The 20,478-nt window shown below is 39.0% G+C and overlaps 1 protein-coding gene across 6 annotated transcripts in view; it reads right to left on the bottom strand.

Annotated features, from left to right (window-relative positions):
* The window catches only part of SP100 (SP100 nuclear antigen), a 96,515-nt gene that overhangs the window by 40,010 nt on the left and 36,027 nt on the right, over nucleotides 1–20,478 (bottom strand). For 3 of the 6 annotated variants that reach the window (XM_032400259.1, XM_032400223.1, XM_032400214.1), the window contains exons 5-17: nucleotides 19,249–19,311; nucleotides 18,439–18,588; nucleotides 16,910–16,993; nucleotides 13,924–14,070; nucleotides 13,113–13,193; nucleotides 11,507–11,590; nucleotides 10,604–10,657; nucleotides 10,092–10,184; nucleotides 8,679–8,732; nucleotides 8,286–8,342; nucleotides 7,954–8,037; nucleotides 4,103–4,219; nucleotides 3,096–3,149 (exon numbers count right to left, since the gene is read on the bottom strand). In XM_032400259.1, coding sequence (XP_032256150.1) covers nucleotides 3,096–3,149; nucleotides 4,103–4,219; nucleotides 7,954–8,037; nucleotides 8,286–8,342; nucleotides 8,679–8,732; nucleotides 10,092–10,184; nucleotides 10,604–10,657; nucleotides 11,507–11,590; nucleotides 13,113–13,193; nucleotides 13,924–14,070; nucleotides 16,910–16,993; nucleotides 18,439–18,588; nucleotides 19,249–19,311 — 1,122 coding nt within the window. The remainder of the gene's footprint in view (nucleotides 1–3,095; nucleotides 3,150–4,102; nucleotides 4,220–7,953; nucleotides 8,038–8,285; nucleotides 8,343–8,678; nucleotides 8,733–10,091; nucleotides 10,185–10,603; nucleotides 10,658–11,506; nucleotides 11,591–13,112; nucleotides 13,194–13,923; nucleotides 14,071–16,909; nucleotides 16,994–18,438; nucleotides 18,589–19,248; nucleotides 19,312–20,478) is intronic. The other 3 variants (XM_032400231.1, XM_032400239.1, XM_032400250.1) reach the window with 3 other exon arrangements.

Below are 20,478 nucleotides of genomic sequence, written 5' to 3' on the forward strand. Positions count from 1 at the left end.
GAAGCCTGCTTCTCCCTCTCCCACTCCCCCCTGCTTGTGTTCCCTCTCTCGCTGTGTCTCTCTCTGTCAAATAAATAAATAAAATCTTTAAAAAAAAAAAAAGGTATCATTGGAGTGCCTGGGTGGCTCAGTTGGTTAAGTGTCTGCCTTTGGCTCAGGTCATGATCCCAGGGATGGAACCCCGCCTTGGGCTCCCTGCTCAGCGGGAAGTCTGCTTCTCCCTCTGCCCCTCCCCCCACTTGTGTTCTCTCACTCTCTCAAATAAATAAATAAAATCTTCAATAAAATAAATAAATAAAAACAAAAAAGGTATCATAAGCGTTATCACCTAAATACTGAACAAATCATTCACATTATGTATTTAGGTGAAGACAATAAAGGAAATCTGAAAATAAAAAACATGGGATCTCAAGCTGATTCAGATTTAAGAAATAGGTAGGAAGCTATAGGAGAAAAAAATCTCTATGTACTTATTTTGCTGTTTTTAGGTAAAATCCTTTTCAGGCCCTTCTCTATTTTCTGCCAACTATGTATTTCTGAACTCCATGGGCTTGCATTTCTTATATGGCTGTCTAATGAAATCCAGAAATCAGATTTGAAAATGTAAGTTTTTATAACTAACGAGGATGGGTGCTTGGGTGGCTCAGTTGGTTAAGTGTCTGCCTTCAGCTCAGGTCATGATCCCAAGGTCTTGGGGTGGAGCCCCGAGTCAGACTCCCTGTTCAGCAGGGAGTCTGCTTCTCCCTCTCCCTCTGCCTCTCCCCAGCTTGTGCTCTTTCTCGTACTCTCTCAAATAAATAAATAAAAATCTTTATATATGTAAAACTAACAAGGAATTACAGAAAGAGATGGAGGGAAAGTCCCCCTCAACCTATAGCTGTGGAAGGAGAAAGAACATTCTGTACCATAAACTAACATAAAGAATATGATTTGACAAAGCATTAAATTGAGAAATTTCATAAAAAGGTAAGTCTTACTCTCTTGTAAAATATGGAGATATGTCTCTTCGTAACCATTACCAATTTGTTCTTTTCTCTGTTAATAAAAATTTGTCCTTGGGAGAGTTAATTCGAATGGGCCTTGTAATACTCCCCCAAATTAAAAATTATTACCACTTCGCATGAAAACAGTTCCAAAGTAGCCTTAATTCTGATTGACTGTCTTGATAATTCCTGGGCCTGGCCATCATATTTTTTTAAATTTTATTTTAATTCCAATGTTATACCAGTTTCAGGTGTACAAAATAGTGATTCAACAATTCCATACTAGTTATCATATTTTAACTGATATCTGGATCCCTAAACTGTATAAATGCTTATAAGATTATATATTAAATTAGGAAAAAATCCTTGGCATTCTGAGCTCCTCACATGCAAGTGGGTAATAAAATGACCACAGATTTCCTATTTAAATAAAGATTTTGAGATAGTTGTCTCATTTAAATTCACTCCAGGTATTATGTAATAGAGAAAAAAAGATATTCATAGTAACAAACAAATTTGTACACCACATAAGACTTTTAAAAATGTGTAAGAAGATTCTTATTGGAAGAACATTAAATAAGATGTGAATAAGTGGGTAATAGTCTCTGTTCTCCCAAAATTAATCTGCATTTTTCAATGCATTTCTTTTTTTTTTTTTCCAAGTTTTCGTTTAAATTCTAGTTAGTTATCATATATGGTAAAACTGGTTTCAGGTATAGAATTTAGTGGCTCATCACTTACATATAACACCCAGTGTATTTCTAATCAGAGATTCCAGTGAATTTGGGAAGGAGGTGAGGGGGCGGATCTTCTTGAATTGATTCTAAAATTCTCCCCCAGTGAGTCATCAGGATGGTGCTACCTTTGAGCTCTCTCTTCTTTTCTGTAGCGTCTTTGATTGCAAAAGAAAATCTAGTATATAGACAGATAAAGGCACTGTGTGATTAAAGTGGCAGCTTCAATCACAATGTAGTAGAGTAGGGAATATTTTTGAAATTCTGACCTCACATAAAAGCAAAGAGGCAAAACCCACAGAATTATAGGTGTAAACATTAAAAATAATCAGGTACTTCAAACATTTGATTCTAGAATCAAATATGGGACAATATTTTTTTAAATCTTCAGCTAGAAATAGCTGTTATAAAAATGATGGGAAACCCAAGAGCCAGAGAGAGAAAAGTTGAAAATTTGACAACCTAAAAATTTATAATGTCTCTAGGACAAAAGAGTCCATTAACAAACATTAGAGGAAAGCAACAGGGGCGCCTGGGTGGCTCAGTCAGTTAAGCATCTGACTCTTGATTTCTGCTCAGGTCATGATCTCAGGGTGATAAGATTGAGCCCCCAGTAGGGCTCCATGCTCAGCAGGGAGTCTGCTTGGGATTCTCTCTCTCTCTCCCTCTCCCTCTGCCCCTGTCCCCACTCATGCTTTCTCTGTCTCTAAAATAAATAAATAATCTTAAATTTAAATAAGTAAATAAATAAATAAAATAAAAAGAAAGGAAAACAAATGGGACAACATATTAGCAACACATATGGTGAGGATTTAATGTATATATCAGATAAACTTTTCTATATTCATTCAGCAATGTAAGAAAAAGAAAAACACCACAACAGGAAACTTCACAGCACTCTATGACAAAGACTTCAATAAAGAGGAAAAATAAATGACCAATAACAAATGAAAAATCCTCAACTACCCTAAAAATTAAGACTTGTGCATGTGAAAGCACCAAATAAGACTTTTTATAGTTCAATTAAAATGTTAAATGTGTTTAGGGCTTAGGTATGATATATTAATTTTAAAAAGCAAGAAAAGGAAAAGTATGTATAAAATTACCATATGAAGATGTATAAAAATATATCTCAAACTGAGTTAATACATGCATAGAAAAATTCTGAGAAGACATACACCAATGCTTATAAGAAACATATTTTAAAATCAGAATAAAATACAACATGAAGATACAACCATTTTGGAAAAAAATAGTTACTTTAAAAGACATTCATTTTTTTGTCTTCTGAAAGGAATAAAAAACGATGATAAGCTTTAGCATTAAAAAACACTCCATTTGTAACATAAAAATCAAGCAAATTCTTATTCATTCTTACTTATTTTCTCATTGTGTTTTCCCGAAGTAGAATTGTTTCCAATATCCATGGTATCTAGAAAGTAACAGGTGGTGGTCATATAACTGTAATTTATAAATAAAAGTTATAAATCTTATGACAATTCACACTGTGGAAGGCTTGAGTTTATAATGACCTGAGTATCATTTCTCTGCCTTCCTTATAATGGAAATAGACAGGTACTGAATTGATATCTAAGGTCTTCCTTTATTTCTCTGGGACTTTGAAAATGCTCTTAATTTCTTAAGGACATCAGTTTCCTTGTTCATGAAAGAGGGATAGCAACTGTTATCCTGTTCAGGCTTTAAATTTGTTATGACAATTAAATAAGATCTTATTTACAAAAGCTAATGAGAAATCACTGTATTAGTCAACATACTGCAGTGTATCCTTCAAAACTGTATGCTGAATTTAAGAATAGTTATCTGGGGCCTTTGTTTCCTGACAGATAACAGGATCATTTGTCTTTTGAGGCTTTTCCAAAATTGTGACAAAGTGATGCTATTATCTACCAGCTGAAGAACATTTGGATTGCTTCATTCCATGGACAAGGGTGGATGTCATTATATAAATCCAATAGTTTAGTATTGACTCATTAATACAGTAAATGAGATACTGCCATTGTTACCAGTGTATTTCTACTAGATCATCCATGTAAATCCACAAGGTCCACCCTATTTAACATGACTTTAAAAGAATCTCTTGCCTCCCTGCCATTCCCAAAAGGCTCAGGTCAAGCAAATGCAGAGAATGGGACTCTGGCATGGATGTACCCCTTCCTTATCAAAGTGTGCTCAGAGTCAAGTGCAGCAGGAAACAAAAACAGACTCCTGACATCCTGCAGCCTAGTGCCGTGTGACCCTCCACTTCCATAACTGGCCATTCCATTGGTGAGCTGTCTGATGTCCTTGAACTCTGATCAACTACATACCCAGGGTCTGTGGTATCTGAAGAACCACCTCCACCCCAAGACCCTCCGGCAGCCTTACCCATCATGTCAGATGCTTGGCTACTCTCAGTCCTTGCTCGTTGGCCTCTTGAAATACCTTCTGAAAAACACATGACACAGGAACACTTTTCATTTCCAAGTCCTTGTGGCTCTGCTCCTAAATTGTGATTTGTAAAGAGTTTTCATTTGCATCTCCTCTCTTCCAGTGATCCTCCCTTCCCCCACCCCTCCACTAAAGGATGTCTCTACTTCAGAAATCTCTTTCTTTGATCCCCATTGTCTTTGTCCCTTCCTTTCAATCTATTTTTTCTCTTTTATCCTTTTCTCTTTGCCCCAAATTTGTATTTTTGTTCTTCTACTTTTTCTTTATATGCTTTTCCCATCCATCCTTTTACAACATTTTAAGCATACTCTTACATTTACTTTATGCACTATTATTCTTTCTAGAAATATTATTTATTATATTTATATATATGTATATATAGAATTCAATTATTAAAATAGATTTTGTGAATATTCTCTATAAATACTATAATAAAGAACTTTTGCCAGAAAATTTCCAAATGTTGGAATATAGGAATATTTCTCATGCACTCAAGAAGTTTCCTAAGCCTCTTTCAGGTGCCAGGTGCTGAGATGGATGCTGATAATAATTCAGACACAAGACTATTGAAGCATCGGTGCTTGCCAATCTTATGAGCTACCAGAGAATTGACACAGAAACAGATGACTGATTGAAATATGAAGAAGCATGTACAAAGGTCTAGGTTCAGTGAAAGCAAGTAACCACAAAGAGTTAAATATATTTGAGAATGAAGTGAAAGAATAAGAAGCATTGATGAGGATGGAGAAAGAGGCAAGAGCCCTGAGGTAAGTGGCTTTGGAGGCCACATGAAGGAGAATTGACTTAATCCTAAAGGAAGTTAAAGGACATGGGATGCAGTTTTGAAAGATCAATTTAGCTAAATCACTTAGAATATATTTGGTGGGAACAAGATTAGAAGGAGAACAGGACCTTGTAGATCTAGTTCAAGTGACAAGTGATATAGCTGTGGATTAGAGTGTCAGTACTGGGAATGGAGATGAAGGGACAGGTTGGAGATTTAAAAGGAAGAATTGATAGAGTTAGGTGATAGATGTGGTGTATCAATTGAGGAGACAATGGTGTCATGGGTGACTCTGAATTTCAACTTGAAAGAATGGGACAATTAATAGTGTGTTTTAGAAACAGGGAACACTGGAGGAGCAGATGTTGGTTTTAGGAAGATGATGTGCTCATTTTTGGAAGTGTCGAGTTTGAAGGTTTTGGAGGACACCTAAAGTGGTGAAGGCTAGGACACTCAGAACCTTGGACAGAGATCATTCTGCCATTTGGATGGATGAGCTTATCTGCTTAGAGGACAGGGCTGGGCTGGATATGTCTGCTTAGGAACTATTAAGTTGTGGATGGTGATTGAAACCATAGGAGTGGATGAGATGCCTGGGAGATGTCTCCTGTAATCTGGGTGAGTTATAGGGGACACTGATACCTGGGAACACCTTGCCCTGAAAACTCACTGCTACTGTGAACCAATCCCTTGCACCAACATTGCTTTTGTCTCCTGACCATTTCAGATCCCACAATTTCTCCATCTCGCCTCTCTTCCTTTTACACTCTGTCATTTTTCGCTCATCTTTTAACTCTTTTTCTGTATGGTTCTCTGTGTGCCTCCTCTTTTACCCTATATATGTACCTCATTCCATCTATTTTCCTATGCTTCTATCCCTGGATCTAGTTTTATTATTGAAGTAATCCTCTCTCTAATGTCACTTCCTTTTCCATTTTCTCTTTGCTTCTAGTCTGTTTCTCTTAATCTTATCTTGATTTTATGGCTCTTTTTACAATTACAATCTTTGTATTTATATTTTATCTATATTCAGCTTCATCTCACAGACTGCTACTGTCATTCATGACCAAATACCTACTCTTTTGACACTGACTACACTGTTGATCACTTTTACTTTTGCCAGTTCCCTATGGGCTTTTCTACATTGCAAGACTCAGTCAGTCATGGACTTTATTACCATGTTTCTGGTACAACTCCTGATAGGTATCTTGAAAATCATCACTCTTCCCCCATAAAACTCCCCAATCTGGTGATATTTGGGTTCCACGTCCACTTGAAAAAACTTGAAGTATACTCAGTCAGATGTCTTTCCATTTGGAGACCCCAGCCTATCTTTTCCATTCTTCTTCCTTACATTATCCATTCAGTGTCACCTCCCTCCATTCAGGAACACAGCTCTTCTTTCTCTTTTGGCTCCCTCAAACCTGTTGAAAGCAGTCCAAATCTGTGCACAAGCCTATGTATAGGAGTGTATGTGCATTTGTGTGTGCATGTACATGCTATGTTTTGGGGGAAGAGGTAAGGTAAAGAAAGAAGAGCCTTCCCTCTTTGTAGACAGGAAAACAAAGATAATTAATATCATAACTGGCTTCTCCATCAGATGCTTATACGTTGGCATCTCTTCTGACTCTCTTCCTCTATTCATCTGAAGAGCTTTGAATTCACAGGGGGACACTGAAGAGAAATAAGGAAATGACAGACTATAGACAGTGACCACTTTGATGTGGTTAAGGTCATTTATATTTACTGTTCAGATGAGCTGAGAAAACACCCACTCCAATTACTACACCTTATATCCAACAAAGATGTGTTCTGTCACCTTTTCTATCTGGCCATACCTCATCCTCCTCCTTATTTCTCAGTTTTCTGGCCATTTCCCTGCCTTACACATTTCTATCTCCATCACTTGATTCTGTGAGCTTCTCTCCCTGATTTCCCTGATTTCTCTTGTCCTCTGTGTTGTTTTCTCTCTTTTCATCAGTGATATTCTTAATTTCTGTGCCTTTTTATTTCTCTATTCATCCTTTTTGGCTCTGCCCTTCTAGGTATTTTGTATACCTTATAGCTGGCACCACTCCTACCATCTTATTTTTCTTTATAATTTTCATTTTTATCTATTATCTATCTATCATCTATCATCTATCTATATGTCTATCTATCTAATATCTATCTATCTATCTATCTATCTATCTATCTATCTATCTATCATCATCTATCTATCTATCTATCATCATCATCATCTATATAGTTGTTAAATAAGTTTTCTTGCATCAGGCACCGATACGTTCTGCTGATACTATATGTCAGGTGCCTTGTACCTCCTTTTTGGATTTTGATCACTGGATACAGCTCTTTTATTCCTGCCTGTTACATACAATAGTCATACTTTTTGACCTTTGGTCAAATTGGACAATTTGGTCAAATGTCTATTTCCTCATCCCAAAATGGACATAACAAAAATTAGCCTGCCTAAGTCTTGAGGATATTGTGATGACAAAGTAAGATCTTATTTGCCAAAGCACTTTAAAGTAACACAATATAATCAAATTACAGTGTGATGGACATCTGTCAAAAACTATACTAAAGTTTGAAAGTTGTTGATCTGAAGCTTTTATTTCTGTCTAGAATTACATAGCAGGACCAGTCATCTTTTGAGGCTTTTACAATTACAAATGACATTGGTGTCAATCAATATATCATTATAGAAATCTAAGATCTTAGTAGGCATGACAGTAGGTATTAAAAAGATACCACCATTTGCTATTCATTTCTTCTACAACAGCAGTATATAATTACATACATTTTTTCAACAGGACTCCTCTTGTTAAACATGAATTTATAATAATTTCCTGTCTCCTTCTATTTTCTAAAATGATGAAAAGGAGTTCCCAGGATTAACTGGATACAGGTCTTCCAGGTGCTCAGAATAAAATGCATCAGGAAACAGTAGCTTTTAATTCCTGACATTCTGCAGGCCAAGGCTTGGCATCCTAATCTTCTTTACCTGACCCACTTCTTAGGACTGAGCCAGAAGATTCCTGAGGTTCTTCTGTATGACTTAATTCTGAAAAGTTACCACTGCTGATCCCTGCAGAAAGAAATAAAATTCCTTAGCAGTCTCAATCTGTGTCCTAGCAACCAATCCAGCACCAAATTCTTTAAAAGGAAAATTGGAAAAGGAAGCTCATGTAGGAGGAGCAGGAATATTCCTCCCACCAGGCTACCCTGGGGCTCCATCTGACCTGTTGGTCAGGGTTGCTCCAGGAACCACCCCCAGGGCTGGGCTGTGGGACAACTTTGCCCTGGAAGGCACTCCCTTTTGTCACCATGTCTTACCCTCATCACTTGTCTGAACATACTGCTTCTTCCAGTTCCTTTGCTTATCCAGGGAGTCTGTGGAAGCAACATTTTCAAGATGTCAGGGCCTCTATCAGCTGGGGCCCTCAACAATCATACAAAGCAGAACACCCCTCCACTCCAGGAGTTACTTTATCCTATTTAAGCAAATGAAGAATATACTTATATTGCACGTGTGCCATTCAACTTTTTGAGGCCTACATGTTGTATCAATTAGCCCAGTCCACCTAATTCAAAATGTATAATGTGAATCAATCAAATTGCCAACAAATTAATTTTTTTTTATTTCAGAGGATATAACAAAAATTTTTGAACGAAGTTTTTGTAGTAAAGAAAGATATTTGTTACATCAAGAGTTTTAATTGCCCTTACATCTTTTCCTCTTGCTTATCCCCCAAATAGATTTGTCTCCAATATCCGCAGGATCTAAAAAGTAAAGGAAAACACAACCAGTAATCTACAACTAAGAGTTGTAAATCTTATGACTACTCACATTGTAGACAGGATCTGGACTAGAAAGACACTATGATGATCATTTCTGTCTCTTCCCATCTAAACGAAAAAGATCACTACTAAATGGAGCAGAGAACCACAATCCTTTGGCCCCAACTGCAAAATCAAAGAAGTTTTGAAAATCCATATTTTTCCCATAGGTTTTCAGTTAACTACTTCGGTGGCGAATCTGGACTTGAGCTGTCATGAGTCCATGTAAAATCTTTATTTCTCACATTTGGTGTGAATTCACACTATTTGTTGCAGGAACATTAATATAGTATATTTGAGAATGGGATTCTGTTCCAGACCCTGCTGGATTTTTTTTAGTAATATATAGGATATAAACCATATTGTCTCTCTAACAGATTATTATTTTATGTCTGTCTTCAAAGGCTTTTTGTTTGTTTTTTAAAAATTTTATTTTTATTTACTTGACAGAGAGAGAGATAGCAAGAGCAGGAACACAAGCAGAGGGAGTGAGAGAGGGAGAAGCAGGCCTCCTGCCCAGCAGGGAGCCCGATGCGGGACTCGATCCCAGGACCCTGGGATCATGACCTGAGCCGAAGGCAGACGCTTAACGACTGAGCCACCCAGGCGCCCTTTAAACGTTTTGAATAAAAGACTATGGATGTTTGCTAGGAGTCCAGGCTGTTTTGCTTCTTCTAGTAAATTTCCGTATAAGATGTGTAAAAGATCCTTAAATGTTTATGTGCTAGAGTTTCCCCACCTGTGGAGTGGAGAGAGCAACAGTTATCTGGCTTATCTTTAAAGTTGTTAAAAACATAAAAAAGATATCTTGTTAGTGAAGATATTTTAAAATATCATTATGTAGGCCAATGTCATATTGGGGTCATCTGTCAAAAGCTATAAACTGAATTTGATGGTAATAACTAGAAGCTTTTCTTTCTTCAATAATCAGAGTCTATGATCAGAATCTTCTGATTTTTTAACAAGTTTGCAACAAAATCAAGCAACGGCAGATATCCATTTTCTCTGCTCTCTAGAAAATGGGAGTGGGCAGGGGTGGAAATCACTATGTAATTCAATACTTTGGGGTTAATAAATCTGAGTGCATGTAGTAAAAATGGCACTGCCATTCAACTAGCGCCATCTTGCTAAACCTGAATTTATAATGATTTCTCTTTTTGCATTTTTCAAAATGGCCAGATGTGAAAAATGCAGAGAATGGGATCCCAGGCCGTGGAGTGTGCTCCGAGTTAAATGCCCAGGAAACAAGAACTCTGAACTCAGATTCCTCGTGTCCGGAAGCCCAGTGATGGCAGTCCTTACCCTCCTCATCAGGATCACTTCTCAGTGCTGAGCTCGAGGCTCTCGGGGGCTCCTCTTCCTCACTGGACTCTGAAAAGTCATCAAATCTTTTCACTGCAGAAGAAGCAAGTGTCCCTTGAAAGTCTCAGTGTATGACAAAGGAACCAAGAGGTTAAAAAGCCCACAGCAAGAATATCCCCAGGACATCTTGGGAGTCTGGTATTGAAGAAGGCAGATTTCCCACTTGGCTGCTTCCTTGAACCCCACATGAAACAGGGTCCCACACCTCCCCCATCTAAAATTCCTTGGAATGTTTACTTGAGAAAAAAATTTAATTCTATTGTGTTTGAATGCTTGACTTCTTTGGATTTGTTTGTTACAACCATTAGCCTAACTAATACAAAAGTTAAAATACAAACCATCTTAAAACAAATTTGTATTTTACTTTGAAGGATATAGCAAAGAATTAGAATGAATCTTTTGTAGAAAACGCTGTTCATTTGTAACCACGAAGAGTTTTTACTTGCCCTTACCTACTTTCCAAACTCTTTCTCTGAATGTAGGCGATTTTCTGAAATCCATGGAGTCTATAAAGTAAAAGGGAAGAAACAATTATTTGTATGCAATAATCTTACAAATTCTGTGACAATTCAATGGGCTTGCAGTCATAATAATACTTTGATGATCATTTTTCTCTCTTTCCTTCAACTGAATCCAGTTCTGGTGGCCTGGGGTATAATGCTGGGTTCCTGCTTAGCTCTCCTTTTCACTCTCTGTGTAAATTTGTAAATGATTCTTCAACATGGCTAGCCACAGTTGCCTTATCTATAAAGCTGGGATAACCTAGTTACCCTATCTCCCTGTTAAGGTTTTTTATGAAAACAAAATGAAGCTTTATTTACAAAAGCCCTTTAAAAAATTACAGTGTAAGCCAATGGTTTAAGTAAGTTGGGTTTGAGAATAGCTGATCAGAGGTCATTTTCCCATCAATAATTAAACAGCAGCACAAATTATTCTTTGAAGGTTTTCTAAGTTTGGGACTAATGACAATATTGTCAACAAACAGAGGTACCCCATGCTTACTTTGTTGGATAGAATATAAAGCATATTGGTAGAGAATAAGTACATTATTTCAACTCTTTAGCATTAATACATGATAGTGTGTAGAAAAAAGTTTGTCATTTTACCAGCATATTTTTGCTACACTTTCTATATATCAATCAAATGGGCCCGTACAGTTAAATAACAATTTATAATGCCTTCCTGCCTCCTTCCACTTCCCAATAGGGCCAGAGAAATTAAATGCAGAAAACAGTCCTTAGAAGTAATAGAATCAAGGCACACAGAGCATGCTCAAAACAAGATTCATCAGGAAAACAGCTCTGCATTTAGACTCTGAGTATTGTCATGCAGGGTTGCAATCCTAATGTTCTTACCTAGTGTAATCTGAAGTCTTGAGCAGGTGGCTTCTTGGGACTCTCCTCTCTCACTTGACTCTAATGAGTCAAGGTTATTGGTCACTGCACAAAGGAAGAGGACTTTTTAGGGATCTCAGCGTGTGACCAAGAAACTGAAATATTAGCGGGAAATATCCTCATAAGAAAATCTAGAAAAATCTAGAAAACCCATGCAAATTGCGGTCTGCAACAGTGCCACCCTGGTCTGTCCTTCTAAGCCACCTGCCTTGAATGGTAGTCACACTCCATTCCCTGTCTCCAGAGGCAAGTGGCAACTTTGCTCTGACTGAACCTCACCTTCCCATACTCTCTCTCTTCTACTTCTTACCCCTTCCATTGTCACTTCACACTTCCTTCATCTCTGCTGTTTCTCACCTTGGAAGGGAGGAAATCTTGGAAATCTTGTGTTGACAACCGCAAGCCTCTTCTACTTCCCCTCCAACCCAGTGCGTTTGCAAGGCTGAGAAATAATCTCTTGTGTCTGCATCCTAGACATATTTTGGGACTGCATTTTAGAGCAGTTTGCTACACTAAGACAAAAGTTAAAATGTGTACCCTTTAAAACTTGAAGCGAATTTACATTTTACTTTGATGGATCTAGTGAGCAATAAGAATAATGTATCATTTAAAATAATGTTCTTTGGTAACATCAGGACCAGGTAATATTTTTATTTGTTTTTAGGTCTTTTCCAAGTATGTTTCCCCAAATAGGCATGTTTCTAATACCCTCTGGGTCTAGAAAGCAGAAAGGGAAAACAAATCACCAATGTGTGCACAAAAGAGCTGCAAATCTTAGGACCACTCATGCTACCCATGAAATTGAGGAAACATAACATTTTGGTAATCATCTTTAGCTCTAATTTTATAAAGCAAAAATGCAGAATCCAGGATGCTAGTCTTGTCCCTTTAATTCTCCATGAGACTTTGTAGAAGACCTTGAAACATTGATATGATTGTGTTTTCTCTAGAAAACAAGGATAACAATGTCTGGGGTACTTAAGATTGTTATAAATTAAAAAGTAAGGTATTATTTGCAAAAGTCCTTGGAAAAATCATTATATATGCCATGACTTGCTGAAGAACTCTCAAAAACAATACTTTGGGTTTCAGAGTACTCTATCTGAATCTTTTTTTCTGCTAAAACTGGATAGCTGGATGAGTTGTCTTTTGACACAATTCAGTTTGTGCTCAGATGACAATATGACCTTCTAATAAAAGAATATTTAGCTTTCTGTTCCCTATAGAAATCACTATAAATCCAACACCATATAGGCATAGAAACTAACTAGTCTTAAAAACAAATTCATCATTTTGGTAGCCCCTTTCTGCTATATAATCAATATATGGGTGCTTGTATTGATAAATAGGACCTATCAATTAATAGGCCTCATCTTTAAAAAGTATATATATTAATGATTTTTTATCTCCCTGCATTTCCCAAAAAGGTCAAGTAAAATAAATGCAGAGAATCGAATTCCAGGATAAACTGAATCTATCATACAGAATAGGTGCAGAATAAGATGCATCAAACAGTAGTTCTTAATTCAGATTCTTGTAGCCAAAGCCTGCTTTCCCACTTCCTCACCAGGCCCGCTTTCCAGTGCTGACGTGGAGGTTTCTGGGAGCTCGTCTTCATCACTGGATTCCTCGGAGTCACTGCTGATCACTGCACAGAGGAGCAAAAGCCCTTTAGCTTCAGGGTGGGGCCAATGAGTCCACATAGCAGGCGACTCTGCAATAGGACCACTAGGAAGACCTAGAAGCTAAGTTAACTCAAGGCACCCTGGTCTATGCTTGAATGTGTGTGACCTGCAGGTTGCTCCAGTCCTAAACTAAAGGTGATGGAATTCATGCGCAGAGGGCAGCTTTGCCCACCCTGCCAACACTCTTCTCCCATCCTCATGTGACCTCCTACCTCTGCCCTCATGTGACCTCCAACCTCTGCCCTCATGTGACCTCCTCCCCCCCCCCCCCCACCGACCTCAGGGTCCCTCTTATCTTTTATTCTCAGTTTACTTCACTTTCCTCTTGGCTTTGCCCATTTCCCCTACTTATGCCTCTCTTTCTGGCAGTGGTTTCTCTCAATACCTCTCTTTGTCTTCATGTGTTTCCTTCTTCATCCGCTGTCGTGAATATCTTGGCTCTCTGATGTTTTTTAGTTTTTCTTCAACTTCTACCCTCATACTTTCTTCTTTTGCTTTAGAAATAGTCTCCCATACATTAATACTTAAATCTACCATTTCCATCTTTTGGTATTTTTCTGATTACTGGGACTTTCTCCTGCTGAGCTCACTGCATATGATACTGGTTCCTCCCTCTTGCCTCCATCCAAGGCCAACTGGACTGCCTCGATGGACCCTGCCTGGGACATTACACACTCTTTCAGTCAGCCTTACCTATTATGTCAGATGCCTGGTTACAGTTAGTCCTCGCTTGGGCTTGCTGTTCAACTCTCGAGTTAAAAAATGGCTTTTCCTTCTTTATATCCACCAGATATACAGAACAGGAATTGACTTGGATTCCATGGTTGGGTAGCTCTGCTCCTGGATCAAATTGTAATGAATAAAGAATTTTCACTGGCCTCCCCCAAAGGGAGTAAACACCGTTCACTACTATTGATAAGTCCTTCTCCCTGTAAATCCACTGCAGGGGTGAAGCTCCGCCCCCACCCCTCTTCTTTCCTGCTGCTTAACTGTGTCCCTTCCTCTGTGGCTCTCTGGACTCTGGGTTTTGGGGGGTTTTTTTGTTTGTTTTTATTTTCTCTTCTCATCCTTTGGTGAATTATTTTTTGCTCTTTTGTTTTTAAAGATTTATTTATTTATTTTAGTGGGGGCAGGGGAAGAGAGAATCTCAGGCAAACTCTGCACTGAGCATGGAGCCCAACATGGGGCCCTATCTCACGTCCCAGAGCCGAATCCAAGAGTTGGGCGCTTAACTGACTGAGCCATCCAGGAGCCCCACTTTTTGCTCTTTTAAAAATAAAAATTATATTTTCAGTATAATGTGCATAGATAAAGATGGGTAAATCATAAATTTTGAATCATCACAAAGTAAGCATATCTGGGAAACTGTCGCTGTGGTCAAGAAATAGATTACTTATACCCTGGAAGCCTCTTAGTGATGCCTCTTCCTAACTGTCTCCACCATGTAACTCAAGTTAACAACCTGCTCATCCTGATTTTTAATACCACTGATGATCAGTTTTGCCAATTCAAAATATACATGTTTGTATAAATGGAATCATGTCCTCTCTTTCTTGTTTGCTCTTTCTCCATCTCTCTGTCATTTGGCAGGGGCGGGGGGGGGGGTGCGTGAAATTTGGCTTCCTTTCTCAACATTATGTTTGTGAGAATCAGCTGTATTCATTTTCCTTTTTAACTGCTGTATAGTATTCCATTGTAGAAATAACCCATGAAAAATAAAACCATAAAAAATCCATTTGTGCTGTTTCAAGATTTTGGCTATTATGAATAATGCTGCTTTTCTATGTGTTTCTTTTCTTTTTTTGAACATAGTGTACATTTCTGTTGGTTTTGGCTGAGGAATGTAATTGCTGAGTCACAAGCTATGTGTATTTTCAACTTTGGGACTGTATTCCAAACTGTTTTCCAAAAGCATGTATAAAGGCAGAGATATAACTGAGAGAGCTTGACAATTCAAGTAAACAAACAGAATTTGGTATGGTGGGAATGTGGTGGAAGAGTGTATGAGGGGGAGATTATACAACTGTATGGGAGGTATCCTTCAATACTCCACACCAAGCTGTGTTGACCTCATTCTGAGGATCACAATAGGGTACTAGGTTTAAACAGGAAAGCCATATGAACTGGTTGGCATTTTTGCAATGGCCATTGAGCCGAAGTGTGGAGAATGGATCTGAGGGGAACAAGATAGGAGGGATGAGGCCAGCAGGAGAGTTCTTCTATTTTGAAATGAGAAGTGATAGGAATCTGGATTAGAGTAAGCATCCTGGAAATGGAGAGAAATGGGCAGGTTGAACATATTTTAAAGTTGGAATTGACAGAAGCGGCAAATAAAGTAATGGTTGTTTTAATCCACTGAATTTGGGGACTCTTTGTTACACAGCAATAGATAACTAATATAGCTTCCAAATAGAGATGGCTTTCAGATCTTTGATTACAAGTCTTCAGGCACTTGAAGGAATGAATCTAGAAGACAGGTCTGGACCAGAGTTGTGTGTAGGAATCCATAGATCACAGATGGTGATTGAAGCCATGGAGACATGAGATGCCTGGGTGGAGGCCTATTTTTATCTGAGGGAGTGAAAGGGCCATTTTGGTCACTGTAGACACCTTAATGATGTCTTCTCAATGGTATTAGGAAGAGCCCTCTGTGCCTTCTTTCTCATGACCATCTCTTCAAATTGGACAATGTTTTCATTTATCTTCTCTCTTTATTTGGCCCACTCTCTACCAGTTTTTCCTTCATGGTCCCTTAACTCATCCTCTACTCATTCTCTTTAGGCCTCTGCCCATTTTTTCTATTTACTGGTATTCATTTTCTTCTGGATATTTCTCTATTCATACTCTTTTTCTCAACATCCTTTATCACTATCTCCCAGGACCCAGTAGGGTCTAGGGTGAATCAGAAGAGGTGCCAAGGGACAAGAAGATACCACGGGTAAGATTTTCTTCCCATGTGTCCCAGGACCTCCCTGCCTCACCCTAGAACTGGCCCTGCTGTCCCCTAACTGATTTTTCAGTTTATCAATTCTCTGTTATGTTTCTTACTTTCTCCTACTTGATCTCTGTTTCTTAATTATTAATGTGACTTTCTGTATGCCTCTTCTGTATTGATTTTTGTCTTTCTATTCATTTTTCTCATCTCACGCATTCCAATCATCACCAAAGTCCTCCTCCTGTGCCACTGTCCCCCACTCCAAGTCCCTCCAGTTGCCACTTCTTTTCTAAAAGTCCTTCATCAGAGCTTCTGTACTTGCAAATCTGACCAGCAGCATCATGCATGGTTTCCATGTTTCTGTTACAATTTCTGAAAAGCAAGCTGCAACTTATTTCTTTTCACCAACTCCACAAAATGGTACTGTTTGGATTCCATGTCAATTTATCTAAAACCTATGTTGTTCATGTACTTTGTCGTTTGGTGTTCTTTGGTTCACTTTTTAAATATTTTCTCTCCTTGCATTCTTTCCTTGGGGACATGCCCTTTATCAAAGAGCTCACCTCTCTTTCCCCCTTGCATCTCACATGACTTAGAAGCAGCCAGAGGCTGTGCACAAGGCTGTGGATCTTGGGCGTTGTTAGGGTAAGGGAGGTGGTTAGTATTGGAGAACAAAGGAAAGCTTTTGCTCTCATAGAAAAACAAAGATAGAATTAGAAAATTCGTAAGATAAGTAATAATTACTTTCTCCATCACAGGGCAATGGGCTGGGTGTGACTTCTCTTGTGTCTCCATTACTCACTTGGGTGGGTGCTTGTTCACAGGACTCTGAGGATTAAAAAAGACACAGCTGAGACCCAGCACAGCCCTCCCTGTTCTGCCTATTTGCATTTTGTTACACCTCACCTGACTTCTCTTTTCTTCTCATGTTTCTATTTATAGCTTGTCTGCATATATTGCCATCTTAACCTTCACCCCATGAAAATGTTGGTGCTTCAGTAACTCTGTGATCAGCTCTCCCTGACTTCTTTTGACTTTTCTTTCTGTCTCTCTTCCCTGATGAAGCCCTGTAACTTTTTACCCTTTGTCTCTTTGTTTGTCCTTCCTAACTTTTCTTTTTCTTTTTTTTTAACAAAAGAAAACGAAATTTAATAGGCATACATACAGAGAATCCATACAGACATGGAATTCCAAACACAATGAGGCAACATGAAGCTTATATGAGCTTAGGAGAGGGATTAGGGGCCTGAGGATACAGAGGGGAGAAAAGTCATTAGTAAGAAGGTCAAAGGAGATGTTTGGAAAAACATATAACATGGTTCTATTACACAGATAAGTTCCTTCTTAGGTAAAGGGAAGTTTCTACTAATACTTCTCTTCCTGATATAGGCTCTCCTTTCCAGTATATATTAAGGCAGTTATGGGGGAGGCAGAGTGCCTTTCCTGTATCTGTTGGGTTTTTATTTTAACTCGAAAAAATCTTTATGCTTAAATGGCACATTTTAAGGTGGTCTGCCCTGAGCCCCTACACTTGAATGTATACTGTGAAGTTTTCTTTTTATTTTTTCTTCAAATTTGGGTATCTTCAAACTTAATATCTAGTTTCTTCCCATCTGCTGAGGCCGTAGCAAACGATACTACTATAAGCATGTCCTGATTTTCTCTGCCTTTCCCCTTAGCCAGAAACCATCTTTTTTTTTCTTTAAATTTCTATAGCGTGTACCCATGTCTCTCATAGCCATATTTCTTATTTTGTTTTGTATTTTATTTGTTTGTGTACTCATTTAATTTTCTTAGCAGCTTTTGAAGATCTTAAAGTCAAAATCCATTTTCAGCCCCTGGCATTGCAACTTTTCTGTCAATAAGAGGTATTCCAACATTGAGAAAATGAAAAAGCACCAGAAACATATTTTATATATTTTCCATTACATGTAGGCAAATATTGCTCTTTCAGTTAAACAGTACAAATTAGCTTATCTATCATTTTTATCAGCAGGAAAATGGCAGAAGGTGGCAATTTCTGATCTCACCCAATACCAGCTTTTAATCCAGTAAAAAATAAGTAGGCTTGTGGAAGCTAGCACTTCTTAACTTTTCTTCCTCTAGGTCTCTCCCATCAATATATCAAGCTCCATTCCTGCCTGCTCTGAATCTGCATGAGTTTCCCCTTCTTTGTTAATAGATATTTCCTTGAGTTGGGCACGACTCCATTCTCTGCCACCATGAAGGACTCCTTAGCCCCTCTAAACTCATGCAAACCCAGGCAGTCTTACCTGCTGGCTCAGATTCTTGGGCACACTCCTCATTTGCTTGTTGGATTTCTAGTGCATCATTTTTGTCACTGGTTGTATCTGTTCTGTTTGCATTTATCTTTTCTGGTTCACAGAGGTTCTCCAAGAGTCTATTTTCAGGTGGGGTTGTACCTAAACCATGTTTTAATTCATAGATATTTTATTTGCCCTTTGCATCAATCAGGGTACAACAGGAAAATAGAAATCACTCTAAGCTTTTACAGCACAGGGAATTTCATTCAGGAGGTTGGTTATACAGTTGATGGAAGAGCTGAGAAGTCCAAATAGAAGAATGCAGTAACCGGAAAAATACTTAACAGGAAACTGTGGGAGGGACTGAGGGTGGGCCCAGAGGTCAGGGTCACTGGGTGGATAGAAGCTGGTCTATGGCTGGCCCGCTTGGTGGGAAGTGGTATCATGGATGAGATGCAGCCACACTCAGAATTGTGGACAAAGGCAGTGATGGGGAAATATCCAGCTTCTCCCTTTTTCCCACTCTCCGATCTCTTGTTAGGGTCCCATGTCAGGAACCCAGCAGGAAGCCAGCAACAAAGGGAGCTAACAAGTAGGTCCACAGAAGCCAGTGGCCAGAGATAGAGGGCAGAGCAGAACAGGGGAAGGTAAGGAATGAATCCCAGGGCAAACACCCCAGGACTTCCTTACAGAAATTGCATTAGTAAAGACAGAGATTCTGGGCAATCAGTGATACAAAAAAGCAGCCCCCCACCTCCCAGCACATTCCAGAATGGGACAAGAACACAAAGGATCAGAAAACAGTCAACAGGAACAGACCGTGGTAAGATGAGGATTGTGGGCATGACCAGGTCAGTCTTCGATATGAGTTTTCACCAGTTCCTAGGGGAAGAAATTGAAAGTTCATTTCAGAAATTAAAGTATGGTCTGTGCCATTCTCCCCTAATTCCCTTTTTATAAAGCAAGAGTTGAAGATCCTCCCCAGGTAACCATACAGAGACCGTGTGGACTTGGTAGATCCCACACAACCCTTGCAGTCAGACCCCAACTGGCAGAGTGGAGGATTGGGGTCAGCTGCAACCCTGGCTAAGAGGGCTTTGGCCAGGCCATCTCACTGCATGTCCCACACAAGTTACTTGAGTTAACTGGTGATGGCTTATCCTGACTCCCACGGCCATAGTGAAGCTGCCTTTGTCCCCAGAGCTGCCCCTGACCAGTGGACTTACTCAGTTCCTACAAAGTCCTGCTGACTCGTCCCCACTTCCTCTTCCTCTATACCCTCCCTCTACACATCTGTTCAGTCTGTCTCATTGGCCTTTCCTTGAGGATTCCATGTCCGATTCTCCTCTACGTCCTCCCATTCTTGGTATTCTTCTTTCTGTATCTTTCTCTGCATATATTTCCCAATTTTTGTCTCATGCTTCTGTCTTTTCCATTAGATTACCGGAGTGGCAGTACAGGGTTAAGAATGCGGGCTCTGTCACAGCCAAAAGGTAGAAACAACCCATCACTAACTGATGAATGGATAAGCAACATGTAATAAATATATCCATACAAGGGAATGCTCTTCACTAACAAAGAGGAATGAAGAACTGATTCATGCGACAACATAGATGAACCTTGAAAATATTGTGCTGTGTGAAAGAAGCCAGACATGAAGGGCATGTTTATATGATTCCATTTACATGAAATGTCTGGAATAGGTAAATCCACAGAGACAGAAACTAGATCACTGGTTGCCAGAGGCTAGGCAAGAAGGGCACAGGGAGTGATATGGAGCTTCCTTCTGAGGTGATTGGAATGTTTTGGAACTAGACAGAGGTAGTGGTTGCACAACATTGTGAATGCACCAAATATCATTAACTGTACACTTTAAAATGGTTAATTTTATGGTATGTGAATTTTTACTTCCATTAACACACACACACGCGCGCGCGCACACACACACACACACACAGGCTCTGGGTTCAGAATGCCTGGGTTCACCCTTGCTCATCTGACCCCAGGCCAACTACGCACACACTGTCTCCAGATTTCAGTTTCCTTATC

This window comes from Phoca vitulina, unplaced genomic scaffold, assembly GCF_004348235.1.
Source record: "Phoca vitulina isolate PV1807 unplaced genomic scaffold, GSC_HSeal_1.0 scaffold1, whole genome shotgun sequence".
Classification (NCBI taxonomy): Eukaryota; Metazoa; Chordata; class Mammalia; order Carnivora; family Phocidae; genus Phoca; species Phoca vitulina.